The sequence below is a fragment of the Gymnoscopelus braueri genome (assembly GCF_963280865.1).
Source record: "Gymnoscopelus braueri genome assembly, chromosome: 16".
Lineage (NCBI taxonomy): Eukaryota > Metazoa > Chordata > Actinopteri > Myctophiformes > Myctophidae > Gymnoscopelus > Gymnoscopelus braueri.
In genome coordinates this window covers 18,933,729-18,948,162 of record NC_137616.1, presented here as the reverse complement: position 1 = coordinate 18,948,162, position 14,434 = coordinate 18,933,729, and the positions used below count along the sequence as shown (strand labels likewise).

Here is a 14,434-nt window from a genome sequence, read left to right as displayed (position 1 = left end):
GGATATAGGCTATATCCAGTCATTTTGGGGCATAAACAAGAAGTTGAAGGATAAAATAAAGTCTGATAATGATGTACCATGCATGTTCACATCATGTATACTTTACATTACTTAAGATCATATTTCAATTATTATATATTTTTTAACATTTTGGACAAAATAGCCAATTTTACATCGAGGTGCCCATATGTACCTAGAGCCCACCTATCCTGTATCCATAGCAACTATACTAGAGCGTTCACCCATTTGGTTACATGTGTGCGCTATTTGGAGCGACAACAAAACGGAATGTAAGAGTCATGACGTCATCACTGTCTGTCCCCCCCACTATTTAACCCCTTCCGGCGTGTGCTGTGACTCCAACACTGGAGTCACATAGTATAATTCGACAGGTCACCCATTGGCAATTTTGGTGAAATACCTAGTCAAACCACCTACACACTAGTTTGCATTGTTTGGAGCATATGCGACACCTAGTGGTAAATAGAAGAATCAGGATAAACTATTCTGCCAGTGCCGCTCAGACTGTCCGATAACAGGAGATTTTTTTCCCAGGAATTTTTAACAGAGTAGATGTAATTTCCAGTATTCTGGTGGATTTTGGGAGTTTGACACTTTTATCAGGCTTTACTTACATAGGATCCATTAAAAAGTTAAAAGTAGCAATAAAAGAGCCATTTTTAATAACAACATTTTGCTGGGGACCCCCTGGAACCCCCCCAAGGACCCCTGGGGTCCCCGGACCCCACTTTGAGAACCAATGCTTAACGCTTTTTTGAAAGTCCTGAAAAAAAAACAAGACTCGTGCAAAAAAAATCGGCAAGACACACCATCTCCGGTTTACTTCCCGTATCTGCATAGTCTCGCGTCTCGGACGCCTTTTTAGGAGACCGGAAGCAGGTTGGCGTCCGCCCACTTCACGCAGATAGCTACGCGAGTCGCGAGACTATGCAGATACGGGAAGTAAACCGGAGATGATGGTCTTGCCAAATTATGTTGCGTGAGTCTTGCTTTTTTTTGTCGATCTGCTGTTTTTGCTATTTTAGAATGTTTATGCTGAAAAGCAACAGTTTTGGCCATAATGAGGTTTCCGCCTATTTATATTCTACATGCAAAATTGCTGCTATACGAAGACGTATTGTTACTGCACTGTTTCTTATTTTTATTTTCATTTGTAATAAAATGTCACTGACATCACAAGGCATTCTTCATTTTACGTATGGGTCTTAAACACTTCAAGAATACTAAGAGACATCAGTTAAGAGTCAGGAAGAGATGGTGTAATGGGATAGTGATCAGACTCTCAGTACAGAGGTTCCATGTTCAAATCCCAGTTGTCCCATATTTCAATGTTGTAGTACTTTGACATTTTCAAGGCCAAAATACAAAAAAGAAATTGAAAAGCACTAGAAGACATCAGCTGAGAGATGGTGTAATGGGATAGTGATCTGATTCTCAGCACAGAGGTTCCATGTTCAAATTCCAGTTGTCCCATTCTTCAATATTGTAGTACTTTGAAATTTTCAAGGCCAAAATACAAAAAAGTAAGTCAAAATCACTAGAAGACACCTGCTGAAAGACAGTGAGAAATGGTGTAATGCAGACATGGGCAACATACGGCCCGGGGGCCGGACCCGGCCCTTTGACCATCTTAATCCGGCCCGCCTCAAAAGTCCTCAAAGAAAACAAAATGACCCCCAACAAAAATGTACATTCTAAAAGGCTGCCATATGTTAATGGTTTTTAGAAATAATTATTTAACTAGACCAATTATAGGAATTAATATTTACCATTTGAGTACTATACCTACCTGCATTCCTCCATTCCTAATTAAGAGTGAAGGAGTACTCAAATGTTTTATGTTTATAATGTTACAGTGAAACAGTCAACCTTGAGTCCATATTTATAACATTAATGCAATGTGTTTGATCAGTGACCTATGGAGTGGTGCATATCAGATAAGATGCTGTATACATTTATAGGCTAATTTAAAAGTTGATACAGCATTGACGTGGATTGTTTTATGCAAGTCATCTTTTTATTGTAAGGCCAGAGTACACCCGAGTGATTTTACAGCTGTAAAGAATATTATAGTTGTGAAAGCAAGTACCTTATTGTAAAGTAGTCTGGCATGTCTACCAAATCCATGCAGTTTTAACGTAATTCAGCACTATGCGTTTCAAAATTCAATTCAATTGTACAATGTGTGGCCCCTCACTCACTTTATGGAAGTCAGTATGGCCCCTCACTCACTTTATGGAAGTCAGTATGGCCCCTCACTCACTTACTGGAAGTCAGTGTGGCCCCTCACTCACTTTATGGAAGTCAGTATGGCCCCTCACTCACTTTATGGAAGTCAGTATGGCCCCTCACTCACTTTATGGAAGTCAGTTTGGCCCCTCACTCACTTTATGGAAGTCAGTATGGCCCCTCACTCACTTTATGGAAGTCAGTATGGCCCCTTGGAAAGAAATCTTGCCCACCCCTGGTGTAATGGGATAGTGATCAAACTCTCAGCACAGAGGTTCTATGTTCAAATCCCAGTTGTCTTTTCAAGGCCAAAACACAAAAAAGCAAGTCAAAAGCACTAGAAGACACCTGCTGAAGGCCCAAAGGTGCGTCGGTGTGGTGCGCTTGATTGGTTGCCTCTGCTACAGACAGTTTGCAGGTTCAAGTCCCATGCCATCAAGGTACATGGAGGACCATCGGGGGGCTGCGTCCCTCCCCTGTTTCCTGATAGTTAAAGGTGGGAGGTTATGACTGAAAGAACTTTTCCCAGCTAAAGTTTCACTAATTAATTAGTATTAGCTTTATCAGCTAATTAAAGGAGACACACAGGGTTATTGTAATTTAAAGGTGTCCCTGAGCAAGACGCCTAACCCCTAACTGCTTCCATTAATTAATAATACATTCAAATTTTCAAAGGTCATATCATTTACAATAATATAATATAATATAATATAATATAATATAATATAATATAACATAACATAACATAACATAACATAACATAACATAACATAACATAACATAACATAACATAACATAACATAACATAATATAATATAATTTATAAAAAAACATTAGCCTAGTTGTAAAAGACCCACTGGGCACAGCCACACACAATACAACGCCCATATGCCGTGCATACGCCGTCCATACGGCGTCCGAGTCAGACCTCAGTCAGCAGCTGTTTTGCAAAAAATACTTGAAACGATGTCGACACACGTCCGACTCGGACGTCGCATGGACGGCGTATGCACGGCGTTTGGGCGTTGTTGTATTGTGTGCCCAGTGGGTAGACGTCTGTTAAAAAGACATGTCTTTGTGCAACTTGAATGATGGATTTTTGATTGCATTTTAAGTTTTAGATGGCTTTTCCCAACCCCGTAGCCTAAGTGAACGGTGAACACCAGTGATATAGTTTATTAAGTGGAATTCGTAATTCATAATTGTCAATTATTGTTCCCCCCCTTCCTATAAATGTAAGACAAGTTTTAGATTCATCACGCACAAACCTTACATTTCCCCACCAACATAGAAAGAATGCTATCAGTAATTTATCTACATAATGTATATACACAATAAAAATATGCTATGAATAATTATGTTGTCAGTGCTGTTTATAAAGCATTGACTTTTTTCAGCCAGCAGGTGTCAACAAAATTGGTAACAACATGAGACCAATTTATAGTCACGTGACTTTTTGCCTTTTGTAGTCAAATACATTTATATAAAAAAAATAATAATAATAATACCAGCTAATGTCCCTGCCCCGGTTGACATCCTTATTTTTTAACTCTATGGTTGACATAATCATTTTAACCTGCTTTACTTGATGTTCTTTATGGTAGTTAATGGATAGCATACCTGCGAACCTCCTCAGACCATCTGATAACTGGAGATTTTTTTCCCAGGGGGGGGGGGGGGGGGGGGGTTGACACTTTTATCAGGCTTTACTTACATAGGATCCATTAAAAAGTTATAAGTAGCAATAAAAGTGCCCAGGTTCCAATCATCTACATAAACGTTCGGATTTCAAATATAACGTTTTTGACCCTGGCGAGGGTGGGAGTTGAAGATGTGACTTCTGCTTATATCACGGCTGCTCTAGCCATAGCTCAGTCAGAAGAGCTCTTGACTTCATACCACAAGATCATGGGTTCGAATCCCAGCACAGGAACCTCTGCATCTGAGCAATTTGGCTCCCACGGGTCTACTATCTTTTTTCGCCTTTATCATAAAGGTTGCTGGACAATATATAGAGGATGAAATGCATAATTTATTAAATAATATAAATGTAATATCAAATACATTGTAAAAAATGAGAGGCATGACGCTTTATTAGCAAGACAGTCTTTTATTATATTATTCCTCATTTTGCTGGTTTCCCCTGAAACCCCTTTACTGTTAGAGTACAACTGCCTTAGAATCTCTGCTGATGATGTGGCCATAGCTGAATGGTTGGAGAGCCTGCCTGGCAAAAATTCCAGGTTCGATTCCAGGCCTCAACAATGTGTCAAAGTGTCCCTGAACAAGACACTTAAAAGAATAGTTCACCCAAAAAAAAACGTATTTTCTATCAATTACACACTCCATGAAGCCCTGAATTCATGGAGATTTTTTTGTTTTTCACACATTCCTTATGAGCACAGACTCAGACATATTGGTTGGTTGCATGGCGCATATAATAGGCTATCGCATTGTAGATTATTAGGCGATAATTCCAATATTCACTCCTCATGTTTAAGCCTAACTGAATTATATATTTATGGACTTGTATACAAATTGTATATATTTGTGGACGACTTGTGCATTTAATTTGTCGGCAATACTTTGCCACGCTTTCTCCCTGGATCCATTTATTGCGGCCGTGTTTCCTTGAATTCTTGCTTATTATACATTTTACTTCCTCGTATGATTCCGGGGAGACATCAAATTTCTCTTTTGGGTCTTGAGTCAAGACCCCGGCTCCTGGGGAGACATCAAATTTCTCTTTTGGGACTTGAGTCTTGGGACTCACGACCCAAAAGAGAAATTTGATGTCTCCCCGGGAGCCTGGGTCTTGACTCAAGACTCTTTTGGGTCTTGAGTCTTGGGACTCAAGACCCAAAAGAGAAATTTGATGTCTCCCCGGGAGCCTGGGTCTTGACCAGTGGCGTACCCACCATAGAGGCAAGGCAGGCGGCCGCCTGCCCAACTAAAATCTCACTTCCCCTAGAAAATAAAGTAAAAGACTGACTGAGAAACAGGCAGTGAAAAAAAATCCAAACAGAAAACTGGCCGTCGGGCCGTTAGCCCGCCAGACAGCCAATACACTATCCATTCAGCAGAGCGACCCTCGCCTATAGTGATGCAAATGTCTTCATGGGGTGCCAGCGGTGGGGGTCTGGGCCATCACCTGTACTCACCTGGCATAAAAGGGTCTCTGAGAGCAGCTTGAGCCATTCATTACTAAACTACAACATGAAGAGACCACCGCTGAAGAAGAGATTCATCCAGAGGACACTTGAATGTATTTACTTAGCCTTACTGGTCTGAGTTCATAGCTAAATCACCATGGATGGATTCTATACTGTTCCATTATTATATCATAGTCTGCTATTGTTCCATTATTATATCATAATAATGTTCCATTATTTGTTATGTTCTAATGTTCCATTAACCATCTATGGAGCAGCTCCAGTATGTCTCTTGGTGACATCATCACTAGTCTTGTCACTCTGCCTTTCATCTTAAGACAATTAAAACTGATCTGTACAATATAGAAATACATAATGTCATCTTTTAAAGTGAACTTTAACAGTAGCAACAGGACATATTCATATATTTCTGTTGTGTTTTCTGGTAAGTCAGTTAGTTGTTTTAGTCACTTGGCCCTTGACTGAACGTTGTCAACTTCATAATGTCATTCAAATTAATTTGAATGACATTATGAAGTTATGCCTGTGGCCAAGTTGACACCAAAGTCTTGTCTGTCACTAGGCAGATCAGAACGTAATATGAATAAGTCATATCTGATAACAGAATGTACTCGAATTATGAATTACTAAATTTGTAACAAAATGTAGGCTATTTATCAAAGTTAAATGCCCTGCATAATCAGTTTGAAAAGTTTGTTTGATAAAGAAAATAATAATGTGATGTTACTGACAGTCATTATAGAGGAGGGATAACATCAAGGGAATTAGTTTTACTCAAGATATAATATTTTACAATAAAATGTATTTAACCTGGATAGTCAACATATTTGTTGTAAATATTAACTCTTTAGGTAATGTTCAGTGACTCAGACAGGACAACACAGAAACGCTCAGGCAAGAATTCAGCGTTCACAAGATTTAATCCATATTAAAGTCAAGGATCAGAACAGAACAAAAAGTGAAGACTAATGTAGCTGTCAGGGAACAGGCAGAGAATCACAACCTGATAATTAGTCGCTCTGGAGCTAAATGCCTAAATTATAAAGGTTGTATTTATGAGGAAATCAGAAGATATGACTTTGCTGAGCCCTGAAATACCTTTTGTATGTAAAATATGAATTATTGCACATTAATCAGACATTCTGCATAATAAGACAAATAGCCAGTCTATTAATCTTGCAGTTGGATCCTATCAGAGCCAATGTGCAGTACTTAAAACCCATAAACAGTGTTGGACAGTAAGTAACTAAGTACATTTACTCTTAAACCATTGAACAGTAGTGGACAGTAACTAAGTACATTTACTCTTAAACCATTGAACAGTAGTGGACAGTAACTAAGTACATTTACTCTTAAACCATTGAACAGTAGTGGACAGTAACTAAGTACATTTACTCTTAAACCATTGAACAGTAGTGGACAGTAACTATGTATATTAACTCACACTGGGGTCCTTCCGTGGAGGTCACTGAGGGAGTCCAATTACATTTTGAGAACAGCCATGTTTTTAGGTCAGATTTAAATTTGGTTGGGGAATCATGGTTTGTTTCTTGTGACATCTTCAAAGTCATTTTTCTAGGGGAAGTAAATATTTTAAGATGGGGATCCACAGCCAAATACATATCAATTTGGGGGTCCTCGACATGAAAAGGTTTGAGAACCAATGCTTTAGGAAACACTTGTTAATGTGACTGTCATTGACCACAACATAATCACATATTCTGCTAAACTGAGTAATATATTCCCCCTTATAGACTCATCATCATCTCATCATGTCTAACTGCATTGTTCCACAGTTACACTGATCTTCCCTGGTAATATTCTCAGAGGGACAGTATCATCACCAGTGCAAATGCATGGAATGAGAGTTTCAGTGAAAGTATGTGTGAAGGTGTGTATGTGTGTGTTAGTATCAGGATCAGAGAATGACAGCTTTCCTTCATTCCAGTCCAGATGGACTCTGATCCTCTGAGGTTTCTGGTTCAATGAGAGATCAGTGAATGACCCTGGTGGGGAGCATGCTCTGTATTGACCTTGATATAACCTTATTCTCCACCGTTGACCCCTTCTGTCTCCCTTCCTCTGGTAAGACTCTGCTAACAGACCCACTTCCCAGTTTGTATTGTCTCCAACCTCAACATCCCAGCTGTGAGTCCCTGAGTTAAAGCCCTCAGAACCCAGGACATAGCCATAGTGGTCAAACCTCTCTGGGTTGTCAGGAAGCTGCTGCCATTCTCCAGGTCTCACACTGGTCAGATCATCAGACAGGGTGTATACTGGAAAGGCAGTGTTGGGGTCCAGAATGACAGGAGTGTAGGAGACAATGTCCTTCATCTTGTTCCAGACTCTGAAGGTCAGGTTGCCCAGGTGTTTGGTGACATCCATCAGTGATCCTGAGATCAGCTGTGGGTCCTGCAGTGTGAACTGGACTCTTTCCATTGTGGTCTTGTAGTTCTGCAGGAATGAGATGTGTTCAGCTCTCAGCTCCTCCTCTATGGCTCTGATGTTGTTTGAAAGGATTAATATGTCCCTGTTCAGACCTTCAATCTTCTCATTTATCATCTGACTCTTCTCCTGCACTTCCTCCCTCAGTGCAGTGATGCTGGCCTCCTCTTCCTCTTGTAGAGACTGATGAAGCTTCTTAAACTGGTCTTTAATCTGCATCTCTGTCTGCCAGGCCTGGACCTTAATGTGTTTTGCTGTTTGGTCACTTTTCTTTTTAACTTCATTAAAGACCTCCAGTTTCTTCTGTAAAGGCTTCAGTGATTTCTGGACTTCCGCCTTGTGATCCAGAGCAGCTTCATCGATGGGTCTGAAACTGTGGTTGGTGTGTTTTTTAGACTCGCGACAGATAAGACACACTGGCTGTTGACATTCAAGACAGAACAGTTTGAGTTTCTCAGCATGCAGACTGCAGAGATCCTCAGACCTCTTACGTTTTGAAGCTCTCTGTCTCTCCTGTATGAAGGCCTCACACAGGTTCTTCAGAGCCAGGTTACGGGGTAGATGATCTGTTGAATGTATTTCCTTACAAACTGGACATTCCTTTATTTCCTTCCGTCTCCACCATTCCTGCAGACAAGCATTACAGAAGCTGTGGCTACATGACAGGAGAACAGGATCTTTAAAGATGTCACGACACACAGGACAGGAAAAATCCTCTTCTGGAAGAGATGACGAGGAAGCCATTTAGTCTCTGAGTGAAGTTACAAACACTCTGCTTAATACAGTAAATTAGTCAGTCAGTAGTGATACTGTAACACTTCCTCCTCTAGAATGTTCCCTGAAGTTTACTTTCACTGTGAATCGTGGTTGTTGTTAAAGTCCATTCAGCAGCAGGTTCCAGTGGTCACTGGTCAGGGGTCAGTATTCCCTCCTGTAGCTGTGGAAAGACAGTCTGTCCTCCTCACTGGAAGTTGTGTTTGATCTGAATGTTGTGTTTGATCTGAATCTATCGTCTCAGATGAATCTGGCAGGGGGCGGAGCTTTGACACACCACCACAGACCTGTTGCAAAGTACACACACACACAAACACAAATTTGCCATTAATCTGATACACATATAACGTATGCCCCAAACATATTTAGTCCCATGTCAACCAGATCCCTAAAACTGCCTTCTTCCACCTTCGCAACATTGGCCGCCTTCATCCCAGCCCATCACACACTGCTGCTGAGACACTCATCCATGCCTTCATCACATCCAGACTCCACTACTGCAATAGCACAGAATAGATTTCAAAATACTAATCACCACCTACAAGGCCCTCAACAACCAGGCTCCCCGCTACGGCGCTACCTCTCTGAACTCCTCCAACGCCACGCCCCCTCCCTCAGATCGGGTGATGCCAACCTCCTGGACATCCCCAGAACAAATAAGCAAACCTGGGGTGACAGGCCTTTCTCTGTGGCCAGACTTGCATTCCCCACCCCCCTTTGTTTACCCTTCTTTTATAGTATTTAGCCTTTTTAACTACTTTTTCCTAATAAAGTTGTTTTAATTTGTCTGTTAGGCGACTTTGAGTACCTAGAAAAGCGCTATATAAATTGTATGTATTATTATTGTCTCCGCCGGAGGCGGAGAGTATGTTTTCGCTTCGTCCCGCCGTGTGTTCACCTCCCTCCTAGCCAAGCTAACATTGGTCAAGCTCCACGTGACACGTGTCAATATGTTGACACCAATGCCTTTGATTGGCTAGAGGGACGCATGACGAAATAAAATCCTATAAATAGGTGTGTCACTTCAAAAAGCCATTTATATATGATATGACAGTCTTGGATGATTTTCAAAATAGTGTTTGTGTAACCAATGCTGCAGCTCATGACAACATTATTAGAAAGACCATGTAGCTGTATTTTATTTCCTTGTACAATTATTGTATTTGCGCCCTCTATAGATCTGCTCAATGGTAATTTATATTGACCAGATCTGTAGGGGGTGGATAGAGATATTCAGACTATTTTCCAATATACTAGAGGTAGAGATAGATCCAGACCCAGTGTTAGTCATCCTGGGAGTATCAGAAGGGATGAAGAAATTACAACTATCTCAACAGCACCTTCTCTCATATGCCCCTATCGCTGCAAAAAAATTGATACTCTTATTTTGGAAGAAGAAAGAGGACACCACAATCAAACTCTGGCTCAACGAGATGACAGAATCCTTACATTTAGAAAGAATCAGATTTATACTCAAAGACAAACTGAAAGATTTGGAAAAGATTTTAAAGCCTTTAGTCTCCTTTCTTAAAGGTTGAAAGGCTAATCCTTGTGGATGACCCGTGTCGCACGTAATCTGGGGCAGCACTTCTGGGGAGGGGGAAGGGAGGCGGGAGGGTCCCTTTGTTTTTTTGCTTAAGTTTGAGTGTATTATTTTCATGTTACCCGTCCATTTTGTGTATATGTCTGTTTGTTTTTGTTTAAAAAAGGGAAGCAATCCATGTATATGAACAGAAATGTATAATCCTACCCTGTGCTTCACAATAAAACAGATCTGTAGGGGGCGCAGTGGAGTAAATACAATCATTTCCGTCTGGCGGTACATATTTTTATTTTCTGCCCCAAAAGTGTATTATACAGAGAAGGTGGGATGCTGAGAGTCTTCCCACCCTGGAGAATATACTTTCAACAATGCAAAACAGCCTTTGTTTCGGTGAGTAGCTAAATAGTTTTGTTTATTTTTACTAAAGACGGAGACCTCTCACGGCAGTGTAATGTTGGGTCTATGAGCAGAGCAGCTCACCTGGCAGAGCGTTAGAGAGAACTCACTAACACTCTGGACCAGGCGCGGACGCACGGTAGGCCAAGTAAGGCACGTGCCTTACCTCCAATACACTGTGCCTTCCCTCCGCCAGACAGCTTTTTGTGTATTTACTATGAATATCGCCCCCTATACTTAAGGCTGACAAACAACGTAGTACGCATCCATTCTCTCTCTACGTCCTGCGTGTCTGGAGGATGTTGAGTCTTTTGAGCCAATGTGTATTCTCAGAGTCCCTTTCACACTCGAGTGTGAAATGTGTCTGCCTGTGTCCCTTATTCACAGAACCGGTTTTCTACGTCATGAAATAATAAGCACACAATATAAACGCCACACACACAATGTCTCGGCCTCATTCTCTTGATTCATTTTTGATTCTTGAGACAGCAGAGACTGCCAGAGAGAGAGCAATGGCACCGGCGAGAAAAAAAAAGTTTGTCCAAAGCAAACTCATTTTCGACTCAACGACGCCTAAACCTGTACCGCCACCTCCAACACCAGCAGCAGACACGGCAGCAGCAGCTCTTGGCTCAGAGCCAACACCACCACCCCCACTGGAGGGGCACACAGAGGCAAGGGCTGCTGCTGCTATCAAGTGCGATGATGATTTGAGGGCACTGTGGAACTGTGTCCTAGACAGGCAGATAACGGAGTTAAACTGCCGTTTTAAAGAGGACACATATGGAATTATGACTGCCTCGGAGTCTCTCCTGCCTGGATGTCCTTCTTTCGGCATGAAAGAACTTTTGATGGGACCATGCAAGCTGTATGGGATCGCTATCAAAGACACTGAACATGCTTGGTTCATTGAGAACATCACACGGAGAATGGACGAGGAGAAATTGAAACTCCCCACAATAATGGAAGTACTTGACAACTGTCCTGAGTGCTCTTTTCCAAATGTTAACCGTCTGTTGAGGGCCATCATAACTCTCCCGCTAACATCCTGCACTGTTGAGAGACTGTTCTCTGTGACAAATAGAGTCCAGTCCCGCTTGAGAGCGTCTATGTTAACTGAACGTCTAAACAATTTGACACTTTTGACATTTGAAAGAGACCTAATAGGCAAATCAGATTATGATCACATAATCAGGCTCTTCAACTCAAAGCCCTGACGACTCCGCCTTGTATAGCCATTTTTTTGTTGCCTATTGCCAATGCCAGCTTTGTTTTCGAGTATCAAGTGTTTTTTCCCCGATTTTATCTCATGTACATTATATCTGACTGCTTGTGGTATAAGAAAGTACAAAATAAAAATCCATCTTTGAAAAAGTCGTTGTCATGGTTAATCATTTACCAATCATCTACCAACTGCTATGTCTAAGCTAAACCATAAATATGTATGTTGCCTACAATTAATATAATATAATATATTCATTTCTGGTTATTTGAAGAGGTTATTCAACTCTCTCCCGCTGTCTATCTGTGGCGACCCGCCCCGCCCCCCCCCCTCTCAGTGCGGGGGCGGGGGGGTGGGCCTACCACGTACTTGCCAGGCCTTACTCATAAAGAGATCCTGCGTCCGCCACTGCTCTGGACCTGGGCTAACACACACACAGCTAAACCAGGGATATCCCTATCGCTCGGGGGAGATATTAGACTTTCAGGCCATCAGGCTGAGGTAGTGAACCACTCTGTTATTTATTTATATTTATTTATATTTATATTTATATATTTTTTTTTTTATTTTTTTTTTTTTAATTTTTTATGTTTTTATTTAATATACATACATACATACATACATACATACATACATACATACATACATACATACATACATACATACATACATACATACATACATACATACACACACACACACACACACACACTAACACACAAAACAATTCATAACAATATTCATACAGACGTAGCAAAAGGCATGGCTGACAACATTCTATGTGATGATATGATACCCATAACTATGAGTTGTGAATTATTAGAACAGAGGAAGACGTTTTTTCCCCCAGAAAAGCACCCAGTTTACAAATAACTTTAGGCTTTTATCAGATTGCAGTAATAAAATGTATTTCAACATAGATGGGTGACGTCACCCCAGAGTTAAGCTACTTTGTACAACTACTGGCCAAAGTTTAATATAAAATAAACCTTCATGTAGTTGTAAAACTTTGACCATAAATCAAACAACATATTACCATATTAGCCTTAGATCAAGACTATCGTTGATGTATGCAAATGCAAAATATAAGGTGCTTACCCGCTTGCCCCAAATGTTAACTAGGTGTCCGGAGTGTGTGTGTAATGTATTAGTCCATATTTATCAATAAATAAGTGTTTTAATCCCGTCTGTGGCCGATTTTGGAGGAAGTTAGTGATGGGGCGCATCTGGTGAAAGCCGGAATTACACTCAATGTAAACAGGAAGTAAACGAGGGGGGGAATGTCGTTCGGCCACCAACGGGATTAAAACACTTCTTTATTGAACAATATGGACTAATACATTGCACAAACACAACGGACACCTAGTTAAAATTTGGGGCAAGCGGGTAAGCACCTTATATGTTGCATTTTGTACATGTTAGGAGAAATAAGGGCTTTGCTGGTGTCATTCCACGACAAACTGGGGGGGGGGGAGGGTTTACCAGGCTAGGACTATAAGACTCGTAGATATAAAAATGTCAAATATATCTACGATAGTCTTCTTGATCTAAGGCTAATATCATATGACAGATAAGATAATGTTACAGCTCTTAAATCAACATGTTCAGTGCTCACCTAACAGAAGAGAGTCTCACAGAAGATACTTTAGAGTCACTTGATGTTTCTCACACAGGCAACAACCATCTGACCCGCGTTTTCTCGACTCCTACCAACGTGAGAAGGAACGGCTGTCGTAAAAACGTCCGTAAATCAGTACTGTCGTAGCACTTAAAGGGCACCGCACATAGAGCACCGAAGTCCTGACGTCACTACCAGTAGAGGACGCTGTTCCGCAGGTTTTACTTTTGTGTTGATATCCTCATTGGGGAATCTTAGATCTCTTCATATAAGAACTGTGTTCCAAACATAAACACACCACCCTGGCGATTTTACTCATATGGATATGAAGCATCGACTGAAGGTGTAAATGTACACATTTACCCAAAGACTAACACAATTCGGTTGTTAAGACGTGACGTTGCGCCCCGCTAGAATAACTTCCGAGTCCAAGTGTGTATTTTCCCAATATGCGCAGTGCTGTGTCCCTCGCTGTTTTAACAGATCTGAGACTAAAATAACGACTAAAGTGTCATTTTACCGCTTTCCTGGCAACGACAAAAAGAAGAGGAAATCGTTTTTTATATACATCTATATATAAATATATATATATATAAATAAATATAAAAACATATATATTAAAATGTTAATAATAAATAAATACAAATATAAATATATATATTAGCCTACTTTTTACTGTCTATGATATTAGCATTAAGACCCTTATTAGCCCTCAATGGTTTATTTCTGAAAAAGGAGGTTATTGTAAAAAGATTTACGGGTTCCAACATGTTTGTTTACAATGAAGAGTGGACGGCACTGGTGCCTTTTTGACCCGGACGTGACGTCGGACTACAAAATGACGTCAGACTTAAGAACCGAATATAAACACTAGAAACGAGTCAAACAACCCAAAGACTACATTTCCCATGAACGCGGCTGCTGTAGAAACAGTGATATCAGACCCGGAAGTAGCAGTTCTTAAGACTTTTAAGGCAGAATTAATTCAATTTTCGCCAGAAATAGGCTGTATC

The 14,434-nt window shown here is 40.7% G+C and overlaps 1 protein-coding gene across 1 annotated transcript; it reads right to left on the bottom strand.

Moving 5' to 3' along the window:
* Positions 1 to 6,399: 6,399 nt before the first annotated feature.
* On the bottom strand, positions 6,400 to 13,507 carry LOC308103307 (E3 ubiquitin-protein ligase TRIM39-like). Its single transcript, XM_080453232.1, has 2 exons — positions 13,419 to 13,507; positions 6,400 to 8,929 (listed from the first exon to the last, which is right to left on the bottom strand). Exon 2 carries the CDS (start codon positions 8,610 to 8,612, stop codon positions 7,200 to 7,202), a length of 1,413 nt encoding a protein of 470 aa, XP_080309358.1. The 5' UTR covers positions 8,613 to 8,929; positions 13,419 to 13,507; the 3' UTR covers positions 6,400 to 7,199.
* Positions 13,508 to 14,434: the final 927 nt, after the last annotated feature.